At 41.3% G+C, this 26171-nt stretch overlaps 1 protein-coding gene across 2 annotated transcripts in view; it reads right to left on the bottom strand.

The window, feature by feature from the left end:
- LOC115102091 (IQ motif and SEC7 domain-containing protein 1-like) overlaps positions 1–26171 on the bottom strand; it is a 236841-nt gene that overhangs the window by 167284 nt on the left and 43386 nt on the right. For both annotated transcript variants that reach the window (XM_029621660.2, XM_029621665.2), the window contains exons 2-3: positions 24680–24709; positions 6111–6218 (exon numbers count right to left, since the gene is read on the bottom strand). In XM_029621660.2, the coding sequence (XP_029477520.1) occupies positions 6111–6218; positions 24680–24709 (138 nt within the window). The remainder of the gene's footprint in view (positions 1–6110; positions 6219–24679; positions 24710–26171) is intronic.

Genomic DNA, 26171 nt, shown 5'->3' with positions numbered 1-26171 from the left:
GGATTCCGTCTCTCACAGTTGAAGTGTACCTATGATAAAAATGACAGACCTCTACATGCTTTGTAAGTAGGAAAACCTGCAAAATCGGCAATGTATCAAATACTTGTTCTCCCCACTGTAGGAGTGGTTAAAACATGCTAATAATGGTCCTCTGAGTATATCAAAAAAATGTTTTGTATTCTTCCACTGGTATGCCATCCAGCCCTGGAGTTTTCCCATGCTTAAAGGCCCCAATTGCATAAAGCAGCTGTAATTTGGCCTTCACATGAGTCTTTCTGTACAGATGTTAATTTTACAATATTATTAGGGAAAAAATCCATACAATTAGTTTCAGTTAGTGGAGATGGAGGAGCCTGAAACGAAAACATATTCATAAAGTACTTTACTTCCTCTTTCAAAATATATTTTGGTGAATCATGCGTGACTCCATCATTTGCAACAAGTTTTAATACATTTTTTTGGGAAGCATTTCTATATTGAATATTGAAAAAGAATTTGGTGCATTTTCCATCCAGTTGGCTTTATTTTTATAATCTATTACACTGGATCTTTCTTGAATAAGTTCCTCCATTTCTTTTTTTTATTATTCACACTTATTCTGTGCCTCTATGGTACCGTTTTTATTGCTATCTAACTGTACTGTTAGTCCTTCAATTTCCTTTGTTAATATGGACTCTTTTGATCTAAATTGCTTTTGTTTTATAGATGAGAACTGAATTTCATGGCCTCTAAAGGCACATTTAAAAGTGTCCCATACAGTAAGGGGATCTGCTGTACCTATGTTATATAGGAAAAAGTCAGTTATAAATTCTTCTGTCCTAGATCTAAACAATTTATCATCTAGTAGGCTTTGATTAAATTTCCAATATCCTCGCACACGTGGAAATTCCATAAGAGTAATATATATATATATATATATATATGTGCCAATAATGTGATGATCCGACCGCATTCTGTCCCCTATCAACACTTTTTAAACTTTTGGTGCCAGAGAGAATGGCATAAGAAAGTAGACAAGACGACTAACTTGATTAAGCCTCCGCCATGTATATCTCACTAGGTCAGGGAATTTAAGTCTCCATATATGCACTAATTCCAATATATCCATGACATTCATGATTTCCTTAAATGCCTGAGGGTGATAGTTTGTAGTGTGATTTCCTTTGCGGTCCATAGAAGTATTTAAGACCGTATTAAAATCTCCCACCATAATAATATAGTCTAGTGTTGCTTGTAGAGTTGATAAATTCTTATAAATATTTTCAAAGAGGCTTGTATCATCATTATTCGGACCGTATAAGTTAATAAGTCATATCTGTTTATTGTCCAATAACATATTTAAAATAATCCATCTACCTTGAGGATCTGTTTGGACAATTTGCACATTTGGATCAAAATTACTGTTAATTAAAACCATCCCCCTTTTGAATTTCTTTGCCCATGGGAGAAATATATTTCGCCCCCCCCAGTTATTTTTCCACAAAACTTAATCTAAACTTGTTGAATGGGTTTCTTGTAAACAATAGATATTATATTCCTTCTCTTTTAGCCAGGTAAATAATGATCGTCTTTTCTTATTATCTGCTAGGCCATTACAATTGTAACTGGCTATACTTATTTCACCACTTACCATAATGAGACACACTTTTCAATTCAATTTATCAAAATATATGTTTGTAAACATACCATTAAAAAGTAACATGATGATTGAGTGTCTATATACAGTGGGGCAAAAAAGTATTTAGTCAGCCACCAATTGTGCAAGTTCTCCCACTTAAAAAGATGAGAGAGGCCTGTAATTTTCATCATAGGTACACTTCAACAATGACATACAAAATGAGAAGAAAAATCCAGAAAATCACATTATGGTGGAAATTATGGTGGAAAATAAGTATTTGGTCACCTACAAACAAGCAAGATTTCTGGCTCTCACAGACCTGTAACTTCTTCTTTAAGAGGCTCCTCTGTCCTCCACTCGTTACCTGTATTAATGGCACCTGTTTGAACTTGTTATCAGTATAAAAGACACCTGTCCACAACCTCAAACAGTCACACTCCAAACTCCACTATGGCCAAGACCAAAGAGCTGTCAAAGGACACCAGAAACAAAATTGTAGACCTGCACCAGGCTGGGAAGACTGAATCTGCAATAGGTAAGCAGCTTGGTTTGAAAAAAAATCAACTGTGGGAGCAATTATTAGGAAATGGAAGACATACAAGACCACTGATAATCTCCCTCGATCTGGGGCTCCATGCAAGATCTCACCCCATGGGGTCAAAATGATCACAAGAACAGTGAGGGACTCAAATCCTGCAGTGCCAGACGTGTCCCCCTGCTTAAGCCAGTACATGTCCAGGCCCGTCTGAAGTTTGCTAGAGAGCATTTGGATGATCCAGAAGAAGATTGGGAGAATGTCATATGGTCAGATGAAACCAAAATGTAACTTTGTTGCATCCAAAGAACACCATACCTACTGTGAAGCATGGGGGTGGAAACATCATGCTTTGGGGCTGTTTTTCTGCAAAGGGACCAGGACGACTGATCCGTGTAAAGGAAAGAATGAATGTGGCCATGTATCGTGAGATTTTGAGTGAAAACCTCCTTCCATCAGCAAGGGCATTGAAGATGAACCGTGGCTGGGTATTTCAGCATGACAATGATCCCAAACACACCGCCCGGGCAACGAAGGAGTGGCTTCGTAAGAAGAATTTCAAGGTCCTGGAGTGGCCTAGCCAGTCTCCAGATCTCAACCCCAGAGAAAATCTTTGGAGGGTTGAAAGTCCGTGTTGCCCAGCAACAGCCCCAAAACATCACTGCTCTAGAGGAGATCTGCATGGAGGAATGGGCCAAAATACCAGTAACAGTGTGTGAAAACCTTGTGAAGACTTACAGAAAACGTTTGACCTCTGTCATTGCCAACAAAGGGTATATAACAAAATATTGAGATAAACTTTTGTTATTGACCAAATACTTATTTTCCACCATAATTTGCAAATAAATTAATTAAAAATCCTACAATGTGATTTTCTGGATTTTTTTCTCATTTTGTCTGTCGTAGCTGAAGTGTACCTATGATGAAAATTACAGGCCTCTCTCATCTTTTTAAGTGGGAGAACTTGCACAATTGGTGGCTGACTAAATACTTTTTTGCCCCATTGTATATGTGAAGATATATACAAAAGCTTTTTTTTTTGTTTTTTTGATTGTTACAATCCATAACCGGGCTAGAATTTGTTTCATTATTTTCCTCGTCTATAAGAACTTTGTAATTTTTTAAATAGCCATGGAGTAGTCTTTGTGTCTCTGAACAACTGGTTATCAATATATAGTTTATCAATGACGAGAGCTACTCGTTTCCCTTTTAATCTATTTTCTTTGAAAATTGGATACAGAACTTTACGCCGTTCTGCAATTTCCTTCGGAAACTGATCATTCATGCCAATTTTGGTCCCAGCATGTCTTTTACCCAGGCTTTTAACCATTACTTTATCTTTAAATGTAGCAAATTTGGCAACGATTGGGCGGTCATACCTCTGCCCTCTCTGCCCGAAGCGGTGTACACCTCAAGTTGGATTTTGCCGATAGCTTCGCGTGGGATCTGAAGCGCTGTAAGGAGGAACTCTCTAACTACAGATTCAGGAACTTCTCCTTCTTTCTCCTGGATTCCTGTAAGTACCAGATTCTCTCTCATGGATCTAGTTTGTATGTCCAGTAAGGCTTCTCTCAGAACGGTGTTCTCCTTTTTCATTTCATTCACTTCGGTTTCAATCTTATTGACTGTCCCTTTTAACTTGTTTGTTTCCTTCTCCAATATCGCAGCTTTTTCATCACTCATCTCGAGGCTTGCCTTCAACTCTTTTATATCCTTACTAACTCATTCAAGTATACCCAGTTTGTCATTTATTGATTTTAACAGATCGGTTTCGACCTTTACCATTCCGGGTGGTGAAAATATTAAATAGTCTGTGTCTGTAGAAGAGTCACATTTTCGTTTTGGAATCGGTTCCCCTGTCTTACTCTCCGTCATGTTTGGGTGTTTTTTTTGTCGATAAATGTCTCTAGTCTTAAGATTTGTTTTGTGTTATTATCCAGATTGAAGGTTATCATCCACCAGATTGTGTAGTGCTAATATTTAGTCTAACTTGCCGATATTGAATATTACGTTTTATCTTGAGGTGCTCTACATAACTTCCTTCAGTCCACCATTACCTGATTTCTGCCGTATCTCTCTGGCGGCCCAAACTGTTGCATATACCCTGACTCTGCGTGCAATGAATGCAAGAGAAGTGACACATTTTCACCTGGTTAATATTGCCTGCAAACCTGGATTTCTTTTAGCTAAATATGCAGGTTTAAAAATATATACTTCTGTGTATTGAATTTAAGAAGAATCATTGATGTTTATGGTTAGGTACACATTGGAGCAACGACAGTCCTTTTTGCGAATACGCACTGCATCGATTATATGCAATGCAGGACACGCTAGATAAACTAGTAATATCATCAACCATGTGTAGTTAACTAGTGATTATGATTGATTAATTTATTGTTTTTTATAAGATAAGTTTAATGCTAGCTAGCAACTTACCTTGGCTTCTTACTGCATTCGCGTAACAGGCAGTTTCCTTGTGGAGTGCAACGAGAGGCAGGTGGTAAGAGCGTTGGACTAGTTAACTGTAAGGTTGCAAGATTGAATCCCCGAGCTGACAAGGTAAAAATATGTCGTTCTGCCCCTGAACAAGGCAGTTAACCCACCGTTCCTAGGCCGTCATTGAAAAGAATGTGTTCTTAACTGACTTGCCTAGTTAAATAAAGATTAAATAAAGGTGTAAAAAACATTTATATATATATTTTTTTTAATCGCTCAAATCGGTGTCCACAAATACTGATTTCCGATTGTTATGAAAACTTGAAATCGGCCATTCCGATTAATCGGTCGACCTCTCTCACACACACACACAAAATACTGAGCTGTAGTAATTAACACTTGGTAATAATGTTAATACATTTAATGTAATTAAATTAACATAGCAGCCAACTATAACAAATCAGTAAATTGTCCAAATAAATAACCAATGTGTTCGGGGCATATTGGAGCACTGTGCTGTCTCGTCAGTCAAATGATTGGTAACTAGGGGCTAATTATGCTAATGAGTCTGGGAGATGATGAAGCACAAACGATAACAAACAGAGCTGCCAATCCAGCCTTTCACACTTCAATCACATGGCTGTCATAACCCACTTCACCTATTAGCTCCTAAATGTGTTCCTGAAACAAACATGGGGTAAAGACCACAGTTGTCACAGGTGATCTGACATACTAATTTACCCAGTACGTTCACCATCATCTCTTCTGTAAGACTTCATAGAACCCTGTGGCATTTAAATAAATGACATCTTCACAATTTATTCCAATCTAAAATATCAGATACTCATATCCCAGGTCTCTCTCTCCCTCATTTCCATATACCACAGCTGTTACATATTTTGGAAATAAGCCTCGTATGAGTTTAGGGGATATTTCTGGCCTGTAATGAGGAGGGTAGGCTATGGGGTGGGAGCTCATTGCTATTTGATGATGAAGCACAGCGCAATGAGGAGGCGTTGAAACCCCCATCAACCTTTTGAAGCTGTGTGTGTGTGTGTGTGTGTGTTATTTGTGCCCCAATCTCGCCCATCTCGTTTGTTGAGAAGCTCTCAGGCTCCAGACCATTCTTGGCTAATGCATAAGAGATAGAGGCAGGTATTATACAGCAACATCATATCTCATTAGCAGGATGCCCGTTATGAATGTCAACATTAGAATGAGTATAGAGAAAACACAGACATGTCCCCAGATAGATGCTGTGTCACAACCAGCTCACTAGAATATGCCTGTAAAGACTCAAACATGGTGCAACATATCTCCCAGAAAGCCAATGTATTGGGAACTGTGCTCACATCAGCAACATAATCACATCAAACACTAAGCCATCTTGAGCTTGAAGGGTCCTGTTGTGATTAAAGACAAACATAATATTTCAGTGCTATCATGCTTTAGGGCTCCATATAGCTACACTGAAAGCACTTGACACATACACACCCAGACAACAATAACATGTTACTGTACCCAAAAGAGGCGGACTTCCACTTGCGGCAGGGGAAACTTCTCCTGCAGCCGGCCGACATCAGACTGGAAGGGCTCTCTGTGACGTCGGTGGGCAGAGAGGCATGTCTCCTACAGAGAAACAGAGAGGAACAGAACACAGTCATCACAACCTGACTGGATATACTGGAGTCACATAGAGAGCCTTGACACTGAACTGGTTAATGTTAGTGTGAGTGTTGAGTGCCTTAGGATTGTTCCCCAGGACACAAGAAGACCTTTTAGAGATGGAAAAATGGCACCAGTCTAGCCAGGGCCACCTTTCCGCTTTCATGCACAACCTGATGGCACATTCTATCCCTACATACGGTTGAAGTCAGAAGTTTACATACACTTAGGTTGGAGTCATTAAGACTCGTTTTTCACTACACAAGTTCCAGTGGGTCAGAAGTTTACATACTGTGTTGACTGTGCCTTTAAACAGCTTGGAAAATTCCAGAAAATTATGTCATGGCTTTAGAAGCTACTGATAGGCTAATTGACATAATTTGAGTCAATTGGAGGTGTACCTGTGGATGTATTTCAAGGCCTACCTTCAAAATCAGTGCCTCTTTGCTTGACATCATGGGAAAACCAAAAGAAATCAGCCAAGACATCAGAATTATTTTTGTAGATCTCCACAAGTCTGGTTCATCCTTGGGAGCCTGAAGGTACCACATTCATCTGTACAAACAATAGTACGCAAGTATAAACATCATGGATCCACGCAGCTGTCATACTGCTCAGGAAGGAGACGCGTTCTGTCTCCTAGAGATGAACGTACTTTGGTGCGACAAGTGCAAATCAATCTCAGAACAACAGCAAAGGACCTTGTGAAGATGCTGGAGGAAACAGTTACAAAAGTATCTATATCCACAGTAAAACAAGTCTTATGTCGACATAACCTGAAAGGCCGCTCAGCATGGAAGAAGCCACTGCTCCAAAACCACCATAAAAAAGCCATGCTACGGTTTGCAACTGCACATGGGGACAAAGATCACACTTTTTGGAGAAATGTCCTCTGGTCTGATGAAACAAAAATAGAACGGTTTGGCCATAATGACCATCGTTATGTTTGGAGGAAAAAGGGGGAGGCTTGCAAGCCGAAGAACACCATCCCAACCGTGAAGCACGGGGGTGGCAGCATCATGTTGTGGGGGTGCTTTTCTACAGGAGGGACTGGTGCACTTCACAAAATAGATGGCATCATGAGGATGGAAAATTATGTGGATATATTGAAGCACCATCTCAAGACATCAGTCAGGAAGGTAAAGCTTGGTCGCAAATGGGTCTTCCAAATGGACAATGACCCCAAGCATACTTCCAAAGTTGTGTCAAAATTAAAGACAACAAAGTCAAGGTATTGGAGTGGCCATCACAAAGCCCTGACCTCAAACCCATAGAAAATGTGTGGGCAGAACTGAAAAAATTGTGTGTGATCAAGGAGGCCAACAAACTTGACTCAGTTACACCAGCTCTGTCAGGAGGAATGGGCCAAAATTCACCCAACATATTGTGGGAAGCTTGTGGAAGGCTACCCGAAACGTTTGACCCAAGTTAAACCATTTCAAGGCAATGCTACCAAATACTAATGGAGTGTATGTAAACTTCTGACACACTGGGAATGTGATGAAAGAAATAAAAGCTTAAATAAATCATTCTCTCTACTATTATTCTTACATTTCACATTCTTAAAATAAAGTGGACCTAAGACAGGGACCTTTTACTAGGATTAAATGTCAGAATTTGTGAAGAACTGAGTTTAAATGTACTTGGCTAAGGTGTACGTAAACTTCAGACTTCAACTGTATATGTTTAACCTGTTACTCTACTATAGCTCTGTGATAAAGTATAGTTATAGCCTTATTTGGAGTTCCAAAATTAGAAATGAAAAGTAAACATTTTTATTTTGTTGTTTAGGATATTAAATATCATACCCAGCACATTTCCTTAGCACACATTTTGAATGTTAGATTTCAATGTGTTACACAGAATAGCATGAATCAAACTCAATAGAATTTAGTTTCATTTATTTTTGTAAGATTAGCCAAAATTAAAATCTATCTTTTGTCCTGGAAAATCTACAGTTTGATCTGGCGTCTAAGATATCATACATAACATATACTGTGGGGGTTAAAAAATACACTTAGTTTTCTCCCACATTTGTCTTCTTCCCACATCCTAAAAAGAGTATTGAGCAGCAGCATTATGGTTTTCATTATTCAGATGGTTTCCTGAGCATTATGATCTATCAACAGCTACACCATGGAATCACAATACCTCAAAATTAATAATTGAGTAGAACAACAATATTTAGCGTAGCACACACGTGATATTATTAATTCCGTAGGAGGATATTGTCAAATGAGTGAATTAATAATTGAGTAGAACAACATTATTTAGCGTAGCACACACGTGATATTATTAATTCCGTAGGAGGATATTGTCAAATGAGTGAATTAATAATTGATATGACATTGGTGAGATCTTGCATGTTTAGATCATATGCAGTAGAGTGGAGCCATATGAACAAAATGTTCAGGTCAGGTTCTTTGTGGTGTTTCTACACAGTATCAGACAGTCTTTGTATGTTTGTTTTCTGCGCTGAAATCCATTTAGTCAACGACTCCTCCTCCTGATCTCATCATGGCAATTTCTATCTTTCTTTACCATCATAAACCTGATGTAGTTTTGCCCAGCAGAACTTCTCACTCATCTATAGAAGAGCTTCCATGATCCTCAGTGGCACTTTTGGCCCGCTGACACTGAAGTCGAGACCATCCCCTCTTCAGTTCACCCCAGTCTGCCATCAGTCTCTCAGAGGTCATGACCTTCATTAAGCACGGATCAATTTACATGTGATTGAACATCTGGCCTGAATGGTGGCCATCCACCGTCACAGAGCTTTGATCCCATCTCTATCAGACACACAGAGCAGCAGGACATGCCATCTGACATCTCTGTCAGACACACAGAGCAGCAGGACATGCCATCTGACATCTCTGTCAAACTCACAGAGCAGCAGGACATGCCATCTGACATCTCTGTCAGACACACAGAGCAGCAGGACATGCCATCTGACATCTATACTGAAAGCAATTTGATCAATCATTTGGCCTCGGTGTCTTTGCTAAGCTTCCATGGAGAATAGCCAGACTGGCAGGTAGGACGTGTGAAGTTATATTCAGTATAATCTCTTTTCAAATTCACAGCTTTGTGAGAAAAGTAATTACAGTATGAATATAGGTGAGGAATTACAGTCACATCGTATTCTGGCACTATCACAGAGTATAATCAGTTCATGTCTTGTTTAAAAACACCTTCACAGAAAAGCCCAGAACGCACAAAATGTCTCATTCCTGCACATAAGCCATGACTAATATCAGTTGCTTATTGAATCAACAGCTGATGCGATTTACTACTTTTTTTGGCTAAATGAATGATTCATTTGAATGAACTCTCTCGCTGTCTGGCTCTCATATACATCATTTAAAAAAAATGTATTTTAAAATCAGCAATGGGTGTTACAAAAGTCCACTGTTAAATTGTAGGAGAGCTTTTCTACAAGCCAGCACCGCAGGCTGAGCCAACTTCATGGCGAATCATCATAAATAACTTCTGCGTTCTGCTTGACCACCATGTCTGAACTCACAAGGAGCATAACTATCCATCTGTCTCAAAGACAAACCTCTTCCTCCGTGAGCTGTTATCAAAGTTCACCATCATGCTCCATGGCAACGACATCTACACTCATGAGTAGTAAGAGGTCAACCTTGTTTGATCCCAGAGGAGTGCTACCAGCAAAACATTTCAAACGTTTCCCTGGATAATGCCTCTCTTCTAATGAATCCAGAGGTGAGGTACAGTGATAGCAGTGGACAACTCTCCTCACCAGGGACCATAGTGAGTCTGTAAGCAGTGACAGCTCCTGACATTGCACTGTGACTGAGCAAGGTGCAAGCTTGAAGGTTAAACTGTTCTGTCTCACTGTGGTCAACTTGTCACAGACATTTCCTGCCCCCCCCCCCAGTTGATATAGAGCTTCAATTTGCAATATTATCCCAGTACTGTGTAATAGCTACCCACATAATAATGTATAAATAGTTGACTTCTACATGGCCTAACAGAAGTCTGTTCAGGTGTGAAGTATTTAACAATAATCTGAAAGGGTGCAATTCCATATAATTGCACCTTCACTCCATTACCATCATCACATCATAATGCTACACTATGTAGATGCTACAATGCTTTAGCTACAGGTAGGCTACACTACCTTGACACAACAATGCTTTCCTGTTCTCCTGTATGACTGGCAGTGGTTTATTCAGCAACTACTGGTGTTTTAACACACAATGTCAAGGCTTTGACCTGAACATGAGGGATCAGAGCAGTGCTTTGTTCTCTCTCCGTCTTCTTCACTGTAATAACAGGGAGGTTTTTATAATGCCTCTCTTTCTGTCTCAATACCTCCCTGCTGAGAATAACAGGGGAATGAAAAGCCACTGATCCTGCAAGGCCTGTTGTTGCAAAACGCCTCCGTTGAGCCGCTACAGGCAGGCAAACAGGCAGGCAGGTATCACCACACTGTCACTCCACTTTGGTCCCACAATATTCCTCTCAACATCATTGGAGGAACCTTGTTCAGGAACACATACAGAACGACAATTATGGCTTCTCAGACTGGAAACTATATGGATGCTGTATGATCAAATGGTTTCATATAACAATGACAATTGGATTAAATCCAGAGATGGTACAGAGTTAATCATTACTATACATTTATCTGTAGTACCTAGGTTATCCTCATTCATAGGGTAATGTTATTCTCATTTTGTGAAACATACTCAAAAATACTTCCTAGACTGTTTATACTGTATACCGGGGTATTTTGAAATACTGACAGTATGATTTTCAATACAGCGGGGGCTGTGGGGTTGCGTGCTACACCATTGCTTACAACTAACTATAATTTAAATATAACTAGAAGAAATCTAAGATGTGTCAAATAAATTATATCAAAGCTCAGGGCTCCAGCTATGCATTTGGTTGGCTAACTTGCTAGCTAAGTGACTAGATGTCTAGATCAAGCTTCTTGGTTACAGCAGAGACATTCAATCCCTCCTGGATCAAGATCCCTGGGGCCTCATTTATAACCATTGTAAATTTAACACCAAATACAAAAAATATAGAGATTTATAAACTTGGCACAAGCCAAACATACACATATTTCCCATTATAAGTCAGACCTGTCGTAAAAAAAAGGAGCATAATAACTTGAAATACGCCCCTAATTCACCTTTAAAGGTAAATGTAACTCCTCTATTTGCTGTATACTTTGGAAGTATTGGAATTAAGCCAAGACAGTATCTAAAGGAAATAGCAGTGGCAAACTTGATCAAATGTCTTGAAGGTGTTAGAATTAAACCAAGACAGTATCTAAAGGAAATAGCAGTGGCAAACTTGATCAAATGTCTTGAAGGTGTTAGAATTAAACCAAGACCGTATCTAAAGGAAATAGCAGTGGCGAACTTGATCAAATGTCTTGAAGGTGTTAGAATTAAACCAAGACAGTATCTAAAGGAAATAGCAGTGGCAAAATTGATCAAATGTCTTGAAGGTGTTGTCAGAATGTTTTCTTTTGCAGTGACATTTACAGCTTCTGACCGTTTCTGAAAGAATAAAACTATTGCAAATTGTTGTGGACCTGTCAACAGATCTTTGAATGCAATAATGTTTTCCGAACCCAAATATGCTGCACTGCCTGCGAATTCTGAAACATTGTCTACACAAAAATATGAAAGAAAACTACAGTAGGCCTACTTACAGTGGTAGCATACACACTTCAATGCCACATTTCAACCTGTTAAGATCTACTGTGTTATAAACCGCGCTCCCTGTCGGATGCATAGAGCAAAACATTGAAATGATAATATCCTATCTAACAGGCCCAATTAAATGAGAGATGTACATGGTCATTTGTTGTATAGCTACTTCGGGAATATTAACTCATCATGGCCAGAAAAGGTGAGAAATGTATTCTGCAACAGTTATGATATACAGTATGTATTATGTTTATAAATTAAATATTGTCTACTTGAGAAATTTGACATTACAGTATTCAGACGTAGCCTACAAACGTCAATGTAATAGGTGAACCGTATGTTCTAAAACTGATCTTCGGATTAGATTTCATAGAGCAAAATACTTGAAATAGCTTATCTTTATTTACTACTGTGATGTGGATCCAATGAAATGAGAGATAGGACTGTGGCGCAGTGGTCTAAGGCTCTGCATCACAGTGCTAGAGTCGTCAATACAGACCCGGGTTCGATCCCAGGTTGTGTAGCAGCCGGCCGCGAACGAGAGACCCATGAGACCAATGAGGCAGAGCACAATTGGCCCAGCGTCATCCGGGTTAGGGGAGGGTTTGGCCGGCAAGGTTGTCCTTGTCCCATTGTTCTCTAGTGACTCCTTGTGGCTGGCCGGGCGCATGCACACTGACTTTGGTCGCCAGTAGTGCGGCTTGGCGGGGTCTCGCCTCTCCCGAGTCCGTACGGGAGTTGCAGCAACGGGACAAGACTAATCACCAATTGGATATCAAGGGGTGAAAAGTACGACAAGGAAAGGTGGGTATTTTATTTTGCAATAATCATGGAAATGAAATAAATAGTAATAAGAAATGTTTCAAATGTTTTTTTAATGCATAATCATGGAAATGAAAAAAAAAATGTTTAAAGGCAAATGTTTGTATATTGTGACTAGATTTAGCTAGGCTACCTGTTTTTTTGTTATGAATAAGAGTGTCATATATTCCCCGTTTGCACAAGGCTACTACTATTGCCTTCTTGCCATGCAATACTTCAACCACTAGAACCTGTGCGTACTCATGGTTTAAAGTAAGCCGTCTCACGTCAAGTTCCGTTTTTATAAATGACAACTTTTGAGTGAAATCTGGCGCACGCATGTTCTGGGGCATATTTTGTGTGTACGCAACAAATCTGTTGACTAAGTAGTTTTGTACCCCCTGTGTACACATTCTGTAATACCTTATACCCCGGTATGGTACAGAAACAGTATGAAAATCTGGATAACGCCCAACACTAATACTTGCATACTTGCTGTTATAGGAACTGTTATTAAATCATTTTTTATACTCGGATGAATATTACTTTCATCCATTCCCAGCACTCGTACTGTATTGAGTGTCTGTCTGACTGGGACTACTGGTGAGCTCTCTAGCTACGTCCAGCCTATTGTTCCCGGCTAGTCAGGGCTTATTAATGAGTGCTGCTCTACACAGCATCAGAGAATAGGACAGCAGCATCGTATCATCATCACCCATTCAGTGGAGAACAATTTCAGCAAAACCAGGTCATTGAGGCTGTTCTGAGGCTGTTCACACCAGTAATCAGTCAGTCAGTCAGTCTCTCACTCTGCTGGCTCCTAATCACATTTGAATGAAGACATCCATTCTGATTACAGTGGAGCAGGCCAATTAACCACAGCCATGTTGTTATTCCTCTCTCATTAGCCATCGAGTGTGTATGAGTGTGAGTGTGTTTGTGTGTGTGACTGTGTGTGTACACTCCCCCGGCGCTGACAGGCCGGTCCCTTTACGCGTTCGCTCACTGTCGGCTACAGTTCCTCACCACAGCAAAGCAAAGCCAAATGCTCAGGAAGCACAGCTTATTTATAGCATCCTGTTCTAAATTCAATGGATTTTCCATTATTAATAATAATGAGCTAGCTAACTACATATGGAACACAGTAAATGTTAGACAGCCAGGCTCAGTTCAGGTCATGTTGGAGCTGCGCATTAACATGGGAGAGTCATGTAAGCAATATGACTATGAGCCTAGTGAGTGTCTCAGGAGAGTGATACATCAGTGGCTGTGTTGTGGTTTTGAATTTGAACCACCAGGCTAATTTTGAGCTTCAGTATTGCATATGAAAAGGGAAAGACTGGAGACTGTAGGCTTGTGGCTGGTAGACTGGGGACAGTGAAGAGGTAGTCCTGTGGCTGGTAGACTGGGGACAGTGAGGCGGTAGTCCTGTGGCTGGTAGACTGGGGACAGTGAGGCGGTAGTCCTGTGGCTGGTAGACTGGGGACAGTGAGGCGGTAGGATTGTGGCTGGTAGACTGGGGACATTAAGGCGGTAGTCCTTTGGCTGGTAGACTGGGGACAGTGAGGCGGTAGGCTTGTGGCTGGTAGACTGGGGACAGTGAGGCAGTAGGCTTGTGGCTGGTAGACTGGGGACAGTAAGGTGGTAGTCCTTTGGCTGGTAGACTGGGGACAGTGAGGCGGTAGGCTTGTGGCTGGTAGACTGGGGACAGTGAGGCGGTAGTCCTGTGGCTGGTAGACTGGGGACAGTGAGGCGGTAGTCCTGTGGCTGGTAGACTGGGGACAGTGAGGCGGTAGTCCTGTGGCTGGTAGACTGGGGACAGTGAGGCGGTAGTCCTGTGGCTGGTAGACTGGGGACAGTGAGGCGGTAGTCCTGTGGCTGGTAGACTGGGGACAGTGAGGCGGTAGTCCTGTGGCTGGTAGACTGGGAACTGTAGGCCTGTGGCTGGTAGTCTGGGAACTGTAGGCCTATGGCTGGTAGTCTGGGAACTGTATTAGTGCTGAATGCAGTGGTGCTTGTTGAAGCAATTTTACACAGCCGGACCCTGGAATTATATTACTGATATAAAGACTAGAGACATAACGTCAGGTCCATTGTTATTGGCTCCCTTGATAAAGATGGGCAAAAAAGACTATATAATTGTATGCTCCCCAAAAAATGAGAAATTATATTATACTGATACAACTGCTCAGAGAAAGATATTTTGTTTAGATTGTGTCAAATGAAAGCGAAGTGTCTGTATTTTTTTAACAATTAAAGCATAAATACATTTTTCTACCATTTTCCATCGGAATTATGCAAAGGCTTTGATTTCTGGTCAAACAGATGGAAAAGGGGTCTTAGACAACACCTACCAGAAAAAGTCTTAAAAAGGGTGAACACAAATACATCAAAACACAACAATGCTGAAGTAAAGGCACATGACAAATATCAACACATATGTAGTTTTGGAAAATGATTTGCCTTCTGTAAGTTCAACCTCAGGAGGCTGAAGAAATTTGTCTTGTCACCAAAAACACTCACAAACTTTTACAGATGCACAATTGAGAGGATCCTGTCGGGCTGTGGTACGGCAACTGCTCCGCCCACAACCGTAAGGCTCTCCAGAGGGTAGTGAGGTCTGCACAACGCATCACCGGGGGCAAACTACCTGCCCTCCAGGACACCTACACCACCTGATGTCACAGAAAGGCCAAAACAACGTCAAGGACAACAACCACCCGAGCCACTGCCTGTTCACCCCGCTATCATCCAGAAGGCAAGGTCAATACAGGTGCATCAAAGCGGGGACCGAGAGACTGAAAAACAGCTTCAAGGCCATCTGACTGTTACACAGCCATCACTAACATTGAGTGGCTGCTGCCAACATACTGACTCTAGCCACTTTAATAATTACAAATTGGATGTAATAAATGTATTAGTAGCCACTTTAAACAATGCCACATCATATAATGTTTACATACCCTACATAACTCATCTCATATGTATATACTGTACTCTATACCATCTACTGCATCTTGCCTATGCCGTTCGGCCATCGCTCATCCATATATTTATGTACATATTCTTATTCATTCCTTTACACTTGTGTGTATAAGGTAGTTGTTGTGAAATTGTTAGATTACTTGTTAGATATTACTGCATGGTCGGAACTAGAAGCACAAGTATTTTGCTACACTTGCATTAACATCTGCTAACCATGTGTATGTGACAAATACAATTTGATTTGATTTGAGTCACTTTTCAAAAGTTGCTCAAATTTGTTGCTATGTGCTGTTTGAAAAAAACGTTGCCAGGGTAGTCTGAGGAGTTGCTAAATCTAGCAACAAAATTGCTAAGTTGGCATCACTGGCTCAGTGGGTGAGGACGCTGTTACAGTAAATGGAAAGAGAGTAGGAGGTAGGTTTCAATAAGAGCTGGGAGAGGTGACATTAACTGGAGAGAGAGAAAAGAGGGAGTGAGAGGGAGGGGTTGTCCAGACTGTTTTCACAGGTGCTGCTGCGCTTTCTTCAAGACGTTGTCTATGTGGGTGGACCATTTCAGTTTGTCCGTGATGTGTATGCAGATGTGGATAGGGGGCTTCTCCCTCTGCTGCTGTTTTGTTGACATTGAGTGTGAGGTTATTTTTCTGACACCACACTCCAAGGGCCCTCACCTCCTCCCTGTAGGCCGTCTCATCGTTGTTGGCAATCAAGCCTACCACTGTAATGTCGTCTGCAAACTTGATGATTGAGTTGGAGGCGTGCATGGCCACGCAGTCATGGGTGAACAGGGAGTACAGGAGAGGGCTGAGAACGCACCCTTGTGGGGCCACAGTGTTGAGGATCAGCGGGGTGGAGATGTTGTTTCCTACCCTCACCACCTGGAGGCGGCTCGTCATGAAGTCCAGGACCCAGATGCACAGGGCGGGGTTGAGACCCAGGGTCTCGAGCTTAATGATGAGTTTGGAGGGTACTATGGTGTTAAATGCTGAGCTGTAGTCGATGAACAGTATTCTTACATAGGTATTCCTCTTGTCCAGGTGGGTTAGGGCAGTGTGCAGTGTGATTGCGTCGTCTGTGGACCAATAGGTGCGGTAAGCAAATTGGAGTGGGTCTAGGGTGTCAGGTAGGGTGGAGGTGATAAGGTCCTTGACTAGTCTCTCAAAGCACTTCATGATGACGGAAGTGAGTGCTACGGGGCGATAGTCATTTAGCTCAGTTACCTTAGCTTTCCTGGGAACAGGAACAATGGTGGCCCTCTTGAAGCATGTGGGAACAGCAGACTGGGATAAGGATTGATTGAATATGTCCGTAAACACACCAGCCAGCTGTGGTCTGCGCATGCTCTGAGGATGCGGCTAGGGATGCCGTCTGGGCCGACAGCCTTGCGAGGGTTAACACGTTTAAATGTTTTACTCACGTTGGCTGCAGTGAAGGAGAGCCCACAGGTTTTGGTAGTGGATTGGTAGTGGATTGTATTGAGCCCTGTATTGTCCTCAAAGCGAGCCAAGAAGTTGTTTAGTTTGTCTGGGAGCGAGACATTGTGGTCCGCGACGGGGCTGGTTTTCTTTTTGTAGTCCGTGATTGACCCTGCCACATACCTCTCGTGTCTGTGCCATTGAATTGCAACTCTACTTTGTTTCTATAATGACGCTTAGGTTGTTTGATTGTCTTGTGGAGGGAATAGCTACACTGTTTGTATTCGGTCATGTTTCCGGTCACCTTGCCCTGATGCTGCCATCAATCCACGGTTTCTGGTTGGGGAAGGTTTGAATAGTCGCTGTGGGTACAACATCACCGAAGCACTTGCTAATAAACTCGCTCAACGAATCAGCGTATTCATCAATATTGTCCGACGCTATGCAGAACATATCCCAGTCCACGTGATCAAAGCAATCTTGAAGAGTGGAACCAGATTGGTCGGACCAGGGTTGAACAGACCTGAGCACGGGCGTTTCCTGTTTTAGTTTCGGTCTATAGGCTGGGAGCAACAAAATGGAGTCGTGGTCAGATTTGCTGAAAGGAGGGCGGGGGAGGGCTTTGTATGCCTCGCGGAAGTTAGAATAACAATGATCCAGGGTTTTGCCAGCCCGGGTCGCGCATTCGTTATGTTGATACAATTTAGGGAGCCTTGTTAAAATCCACAGCTACAATAAATGCAGCCTCAGGATATGTGGTTTCCAGTTTACATTGTCCAATGAAGTTCTTTCAGGGCCGTTGATGTGTCTGCTTGGGGGGGATATACACGAATGTGATTATAATCAAAGAGAATTCTCTTGGTAGATAATGCGGTCGGCATTTGATTGTAAGGAATTCTAGGGCAGGTGAACAAAAGGACTTGAGTTCCTGTATGTTTTTATGATCACACCACGTCTCGTTAATCATAAGGCATACACCCCCGCCCTTCTTCTTACCAGAGAGATGTTTGTTTCTGTCGGCGCGATGCGTGAAGAAACCATGTGGCTGTACCGACTCTGATAACGTATCCTGAGTGAGCCATGTTTCCGTGAAACAAAGAACGTTACAATCTCTGATGTCTCTCTGAAAGGCAACCCTTGCTCGGATTTCGTCTACCTTGTTGTCAAGAGACTGGACATTGGAGAGTAGTATGCTCGGGAGCGGTGCGCGATGTGCCCGTCTCCGGAGCCTGACCAGAAGACCGCTCCATCTGTCCCTTCTGAAGCGCCATTGTTTTGTGTCGCTGGCTGGGATACGATCCATTGTCCTGGGTGGTGGGTCAAACAGAGGATCTGATCCATTGTCCTGGGTGGTGGACCAAACAGAGGATCCGCTTTGGGAAAGTCGTATTCCTGGTCATAATAGTTTCTCCCGGCTGTATGTAATAAAACGTAAGATTTCCTGGGGTAACAATGTAAGAAATAATACATAAAAAACAAAATACTTCATATTTTCCTAGGAACGCGAAGCGAGGAGGCCATCTCTGTCGGCGCTGGAAGAGTGCCTCAAACGCTAAAATGTACGCATTTTCCCGCTAAATTACTCAAAAATGATCATCTCTTTCACACACTCAGTCACAACACACGTGCCTGCCTGCAAAAGTGCATTGTGAGTGGAGTCAGCAGCAGGCGCTCAGCTCGTGCACAGGCAGCAGCAGGCCAGCAGCAATTTCAGTAAATTGCAAATCATTGTTTGCAGACTGTAGTAGCAGTAGCACGGGTTCGACGTGCCAAACCCAATGAATATAGTTGGTCACGAATGTTTGATCTTGAACAGAACTTACAACATCAATCAACATGTCTCAATCCAAATTGTACAGCCAGAAGTACAGAAAAGAGTGGGAGACTGTACCTGAACAAATGTCAATTCATATTTTTTCCCGAGATGGCCAGGCACTTTGAGTAACGTTATTGTGTATTCTACGTAATGACACAGTTTTAAGTTATCACGCAATGACATCACAACTTTATTTAAAGTTAAACATTGATGGTGTTATTACAGATGACTAAAAATGTATCGCTAAATACTGTAGCAATTTTTTACAGAAAATTGTATAGCTCTACGTACTGTCAGGAATCCACAGATATGTTTTTTAACTCACTGAATAATGTTCACTCTATCTATCGATCTAAATTTTACAAGGTCCCTGTAACACCTAAAGATGTTGTTTTAGATGCCATTCCCTCAGGTGTTGCTCTGTTATTCAGGAACATGTCAAGACCTGACCCTCAGAGCCTACCTTCTATTGACCCTGTTGACTCATCAGTAGGAAAGATATGTTTATTTTTTGGTCCATTCAACAACAAAGCGATACAATCCTTGTTTCAGCAGGATGGTGTATATGTCATGTCACCTTATGTCATGCCTTATTGGAATGGATTTATTGATAATATCTGTTGGAAAAAAGTTTGGATGTTGCCACACACATACCTACTTGTTAACAAAATGAAGGAAGTTTCCTTTAAAATGATTCATAAATATTATCCTGCTAACCACTATATGAAGAAGTTTAAGGAAAACATCAACTCAAATTGCTCCTTTTGTAATGACCACCCAGAAACAGTGTTACATGCATACAATGTCAAAAAAGATGCAAGAAAACTGTGGCAAGACATCAGTAGGTTTATAATTGAACACATTTATGAAGATTTGACACTATTGTGGAGAGATGGACTGTTTGGATTCTTTACATACAATACAAATAAGCTGAAACATTATTATGTAATTAATTACATTATTCTTTTGGCTAAATTTCATATACACAAATGTATATTTACAAACAGAAAACCACATTTTCGTACCCTACAAAAAGAAATTGAACTGTATTAAGACGGTTAAATGCTCTACTAACAAAAAAGATGTTAGAATTGTAAGTGTATGCATGTCCCTTAAGGTCCTTGTGTAATTGTAATGTGATATTGTGCCCCCTAGCTCGATTGTCCATTGTTAGTAATCTATGTATGCTTGTGTTCCCTCATGTGCTTTATGTATTGATTTGTTGTTAATCAAATTTAAAAAATGTTATTTATTTTTTAAATCACAACGTTATTTAGCAACAAATCAACCTGCCTCTAGCAACTTACCCTGAAAATTAGTTGGCAACACTGCACTGAGCACCGACCCACACCAGATGTCCATGGATGTTGAAAAGTAGTTGAAATGTGGTCAGTCCACCCGGGCAAAATCTTAACCAATCATAGACACGTTTGGGACAGTACAGTACAGTAGGGATGTGCATGGTTATTTGAATATTCAAAAATCTGAACAAAGGTTCGTAATTCCAATACTTGTGGGTGTTCATTAAAAAAATAATCAGTTATTTTTTAACAATGAAAAGGCTTAGTCTAAATTTGATATATTAAATTATGTGACAATGCTACACAAGGATATACCATGACATGTAAAATTATTAATTCAATAAAACAACAATCTTTAGAATGTAGTGTTTATGTCGTGCGCCCCATAAAAATGTATATTTCACACGTTTGTTGTTATTTTCTGCCAATCAAAGTGACACTGTCTACAGTTAGGTAGCACTGTGGCACTGTCTACAAAGTGGCACTGTCTACAGCTTGTGTATCAAGCAACGTGGGAGATAATCAATGCAAAATGGAATTACAATTACAAAATTAAGTTAGTTAAATTTGGTACACACAGTGAGTGAAGATGAAATCAAAGAGTCAATCAAAGAGTCAAATGCTGATGAACTCTTTACTGAGTAGTAGGCTACAACTACGAGCAACCATCAGGTAGGCTATTGTTTAATGTGAATGGAGTTGTTGTAGACAAGGACGGGAAAAGGTAAGGTAACGTTAGCTAGCTAGCTGGCTAACATAGCTGGCTACCTTTGCTAGCTTCCTGACATCGATTTGATGCAGTCAAGACAGGCACAGCCAGGTGTAATGATAGATGACCTATGGAAGTTTGTCTAACTAGTCTATGGTTGCGCTCGCTCTCTCCCTCCCGTGTAAAACTCACCGGCTACTGCCCATCGCACTGCTGCAAGCAAGCGGCACCAAAGTCAAGCAAGCCAGTTCCCAAGTTGAAATTTGGGAGTTTTTTAAAATTTAATTAAATTTTTTTACATGAATTTCGACTATACGGATATCCGGGGAAAAAAATGGCATGATATTATTTTAATAGTGAAATGATTTCAAAATGCCCATCCTCCCTACAGTACGGTACAGTACAGGGCGGCAGGTAGCCTAACTGTTAGAGTGTTGGGCCAGTAGGTTAGAGTGTTGGGTCAAAAGATTGCTGGTTTGAATACCCAAACAGACAAGGTGTGTCGATGTGCCCTTGAGTAAGGAACTTAACCCTCATTTGCTCCAGGGGTGCTGTACTACTATGGCGGACCCTGTAAAACTACACATTTCACTGCACCTATGTATTTGACAATAAAACATGGCAAGACTAATGTTGCACAAGCAGGTGTGGAAAGATCTTAGAGACTTACTCAGTAAGACTCACAGCTCTTAGGGACTTACCCAGAAAGACTCACAGCTCTTAGGGACTTACCCAGAAAGACTCACAGCTCTTAGAAACTTACACAGAAAGACTCACAGCTCTTAGAATCTTACCCAGAAAGACTCCACAGCTGTAATTGCTGCCAAAGGTGCTTCTAAAAAGTATTGCCTCAGGGGTGTGAATACTTATCTAAATGAGATATCTGTATTGCATTTTCAATAAATGTGCAAAGATTTGGGATATTGTGTGTATATAGATGAGAGAAAAACAATGTAAACTTATGAATTCAGGTTGTAACACAACAAAATGTGTAATAAGTCAAGTGGTGTGAATACTTTCTGAAGGCATTGTATGTCTGTCTGGGGAGTTAATTAGCAGTGGCAGCTGTTGATGCATACTAACTGTTATTGGAAGACTGGAAATGTAGAGGAACTAGAGGCTGCTACTGTAGTTATAGTGATTGACACTACTCATGTGAGAGGATAAAGGCTTAATTAGCAGGATGGGTTATGGGCCAGTTCCACTAACTGATTGAATAGAGGCCCCAGTCTATTGTGTTTCACAGTTTGAGTCCCTGGCAGAAATGCTGCAATGTTAGTACACTGTCTTTGCTAGTGATGCTGCTCAGTGGGTGAGCCCCCCCACCCCACACACACGACAATGACAGGCAGAAACCTCCAGGGCTCAGACACTCTCCTTCCCCGTCAACTCAGTAAGAAAGGACAGCCAGTACAGAACACAAGAGGCTGGAGGACAACAAAGATCAGGGGCGGAAAGAACAGAGAAGGCCTGAATCTACTGTATATCAACTACACAGACCCAGCTCTAGGGATCTCTCTATTCTCAGAAAACACAGAAACACACTAAACTTGAGGCAGGAGTAAGAGTGTAATTCACCATCTGCTTAACAGGAACATATGTGCGGATTACTAGTGCTGAGTGATAAGTGCTTCTTGAGGTCGGTTCGATCATATTTTTTTTTTTTTTTTAGCTTTTTAATGGAAATTCCAAAGCCAAAAATAGTTCATTTAATTGCCAAAACATAGAAAATATTCCACTGATTCTGTCAGGTCCACATTGATCAATAAAAAATAAGGAAATAATACATAATAAAATAGTTTATATTGGATCTATATATAATGACGAGATGCTCATGTCTCCGCCCTAACATTGGGAGTTGTTCTCCCAAAGGCGGGAAAGCAGGCAACAAGCTTAGGCCCAAAATAAGCCTGTAGAAACGCATTGGGATAATAGATAATGGATAGATTTTCGCCTCTTCTTCTCTGACCCGTCTCTATCCAAGCAGGGAAAAAAACACTGCAATGGATTATCGTCATTGTAGTTAATTACCAGGTTTCTGTGCTGAACTAGGTTGAATATTTGCTTAATGAAAACTGCAACTCCCTTCAGGCCAGCGTCCCACATAGTTCTTGACTTGATTTTTCTCATGTTGTGAATGATTTGATTTCACTCGAGAAAAGGCGCGATGGGCTCAAAAAAAAAAAAACAACTCATTGCAATTCGAACAATTGAACAGACGTCAGTCAACTGGTTGTTTAATAAAAAATAAACACTAAATGTTGATTATTCGCTCAGCACCATTGATAACCCATGATATTAAATCCATATACTATGTAAACAAGGAGCTCGAGACAAGACGGTTTATTTACTAGGGACTAGTGAAGGGGGGGAATGGACACAGCTACATATCAGGATATCATTTTTCATGATATATCGTGTCATATTGTTTGGACAATATCGTAATATTCTTTTTGCGCCAGTTGGCTCTACCTGCTCCAAAACTCCAGTATTTTTCCTTCATAGCATGTTCTCCATCTTCTTTTTAAAGGTGCTACACCTAGTATTTCACAGAATCTCTCCCCTATGTGGAAGCTAGGTGAATTGCAACAGCACTAGGCTACATTCAAAACTAAACCTCCCTGCCCCCACATCCCATTTCCCCGTAACATGGTGGAGACTCACTCTTGAGCCTTTTACTTTCGGTTTTATATTTCACAGCGATTTAGATGGTACAATGATTCCCTACACTATTCCGTGCTTGTTTTCTCACAAATTGACATTTAGTGAACAGCGTAGAATTTAAGCAACAAAGAAATGATAGAGCAATTTCTACATTGGCCACTTGAACAGATGTCCACTAGATAACACAGCCACAAGTCAAAACTTCATACATTTTCATAAATTCACATTTATGTAGGTAGAGTTAATTAAAGTGACTATGCATAGATGACAACAGAGACTGGCAGTGGTGTGGAGGGGGAGGGGAGCAATGTGAATAGTCTGCGTATCCTTTTGACTAGATGTTCAGGAGTCATATGGCTTGGGGGGTAGAAGCTGTTTAGAAGCCTCTTGGACCTAAGCTTGGCGCTCTGGTACCGCTTGCCGTGCGGTAGCAGAGAGAAGAGTCTATGACTATAAGCTTACGTGTTAGAGTCCCGCTCCTTGAAAGCGGCAGATCTACCCTTTAGCTCAGTGCGAATGTGAGGTCCCTGGCAATTCCCAACCCTACTAGGCACTGGGGAGAAAAGCACCTCGACTTGACATGCCAGTCAAGTTTTCAGCCCTAGTCACATCACGTCAAGGATGTATACTTATTCTAGCTTTAAACCACTCCATGGCTTCACTGAATCTCCTAAGACACTCCCATATACATCTCCTGACAGATAGACTATATGAGGAAATTACAATGCAGCCTTGGGTTGCATTCAAACCCATAATTTTCCCCATCATAATGGTCACTAGTGGACACTGAGGCACCTCATCAGTGCCTGGCTGCTACTATCATCAGCACACAGGATAATCACTCATGTCTCTGCTAGCATGTTTTATTACAGAGCTGGTCAGCTATAGACTAGAGATTGTAGGGAACCAGAACCTACTCAGAAAGATGGGTGGGTGGTGGAGGGAGATGGAATGGGAGAGAGGGAACGGGAGAGATGGTCATCAGAGTTAATCATGTGTTACCTGAATACTTGCCTTACATCATGTGTAACAGTGTACATACCTGACCATTTTGGAGCTGTCACATTCAGATCTGAAAAACAAAGAGGCTACTGATTAGTATATTAATCAATTCATTGTAAATGCATTTATCAAACAATCTAATTGAAAAAAATCTCAATTAATCAAGGACGATACGACAACGTAAGTGACAAACTAGCCTGGTTCTGCACTGTATGAATAGGGAAGAGCCCAATGAAAAGATGCAGTATAACACCAGCAGTCATAAATCAAACACACTCCTGCTCTCAAGTCATTCTCATGGTCTACATGCCAACAATACCAGACGCAGTAGAGAATTCAAGCAATAAACTAGAAATCCCTGACAATATTGCTGTACAGTGTGTTGCAAATAATACAATGCAATTACATTGACATTCCATCGCAGAGAGAAAATGTTACCCAGTGTGCCACTGTGGAGAAGCAAAGGGTTCTTTCGAAAAAAGAAGAAAAAAAACATTTAGCCAATGTAGGTTTTCCCCATTGCTCATAATGATAGAGACCTAGCTCTGGGTAGCCACAAGCTCTGCTGGAATAAAGCTCCACATTTTTTAGATACTTCAGAGAACTCAAGACAAAGCTGGTCTAACTCATTTCAACCTTGCAGAGGTAACACAAACTGCTACATAAGAACTGGATGTGAGGAGGATGCGTCCATTACATTGTGCTCACTTCTTGAAGGAGGGGCTCAATCTTACATGGATTTACAATTCATTGAGTTAGTACTTAAACTAAGTTAGAGACCAGTATACATAGCTATCCTGCATCATAGTCCTAAGCTTAAATGGGTCTCTGGCCCTACACAGAACATTGTCCATTTGCAGTCACACTCTTTAGCCCACCACTAGTAGAAATGCACTTTTTCGAGCTGAAAGATAAAGGCCAGAGCTGTCCCATGATGTTGCACAACGATTTAAGTCAATAAGTCTTTGTTTTAGTCAAAGTATGATATATTTGGGCTTGACGTGACAAATCTGAACTGCCCACTTTGTTCAAATCCATGTGAATGCTGTGTCTTTTCCTATGATACAGAAATAATTATTCACCATACGTTTTGTTTCAGGGCTGTTTTTTTAATGATACCTTTCACCAGCATGGCATCGTTTATTAATCAGAAACAGCTGCATAGGTATTCCTCTTTGCGACTGATGAGCCAAACAGCCTTGTCTCCACTTGGCCGCCTTGAGCCATGGAGCACATTAAAATACCGGGTACAAATGTATGTTTTTGCACCTCCACCATGCTTCGTCCAAAACACCACCCTGCCAAGCCCCACTGCTTCTTGACACTTAACCCGGAATGTGTCGGAGGAAACACAGTCTAGCTGGCGAACAAAGTCAGCTTACAGGCGCCCGGCCTGCCAGAAGGAGTCACTAGAGCGCGATGGGACAAGGAAATCCCGGCCGGCCAAACCCTCCCCTAACCCGGACGATGCTGGTCCAATTGTGCACCGCCTCTTGACACAGCCTGGGATCGAACCCGGGTCTGTAGTGACG

The sequence above is a fragment of the Oncorhynchus nerka genome, linkage group LG20 (genome assembly GCF_034236695.1).
Source record: "Oncorhynchus nerka isolate Pitt River linkage group LG20, Oner_Uvic_2.0, whole genome shotgun sequence".
Classification (NCBI taxonomy): Eukaryota; Metazoa; Chordata; class Actinopteri; order Salmoniformes; family Salmonidae; genus Oncorhynchus; species Oncorhynchus nerka.
This window is presented reverse-complemented; position numbering and strand designations above follow the sequence as displayed.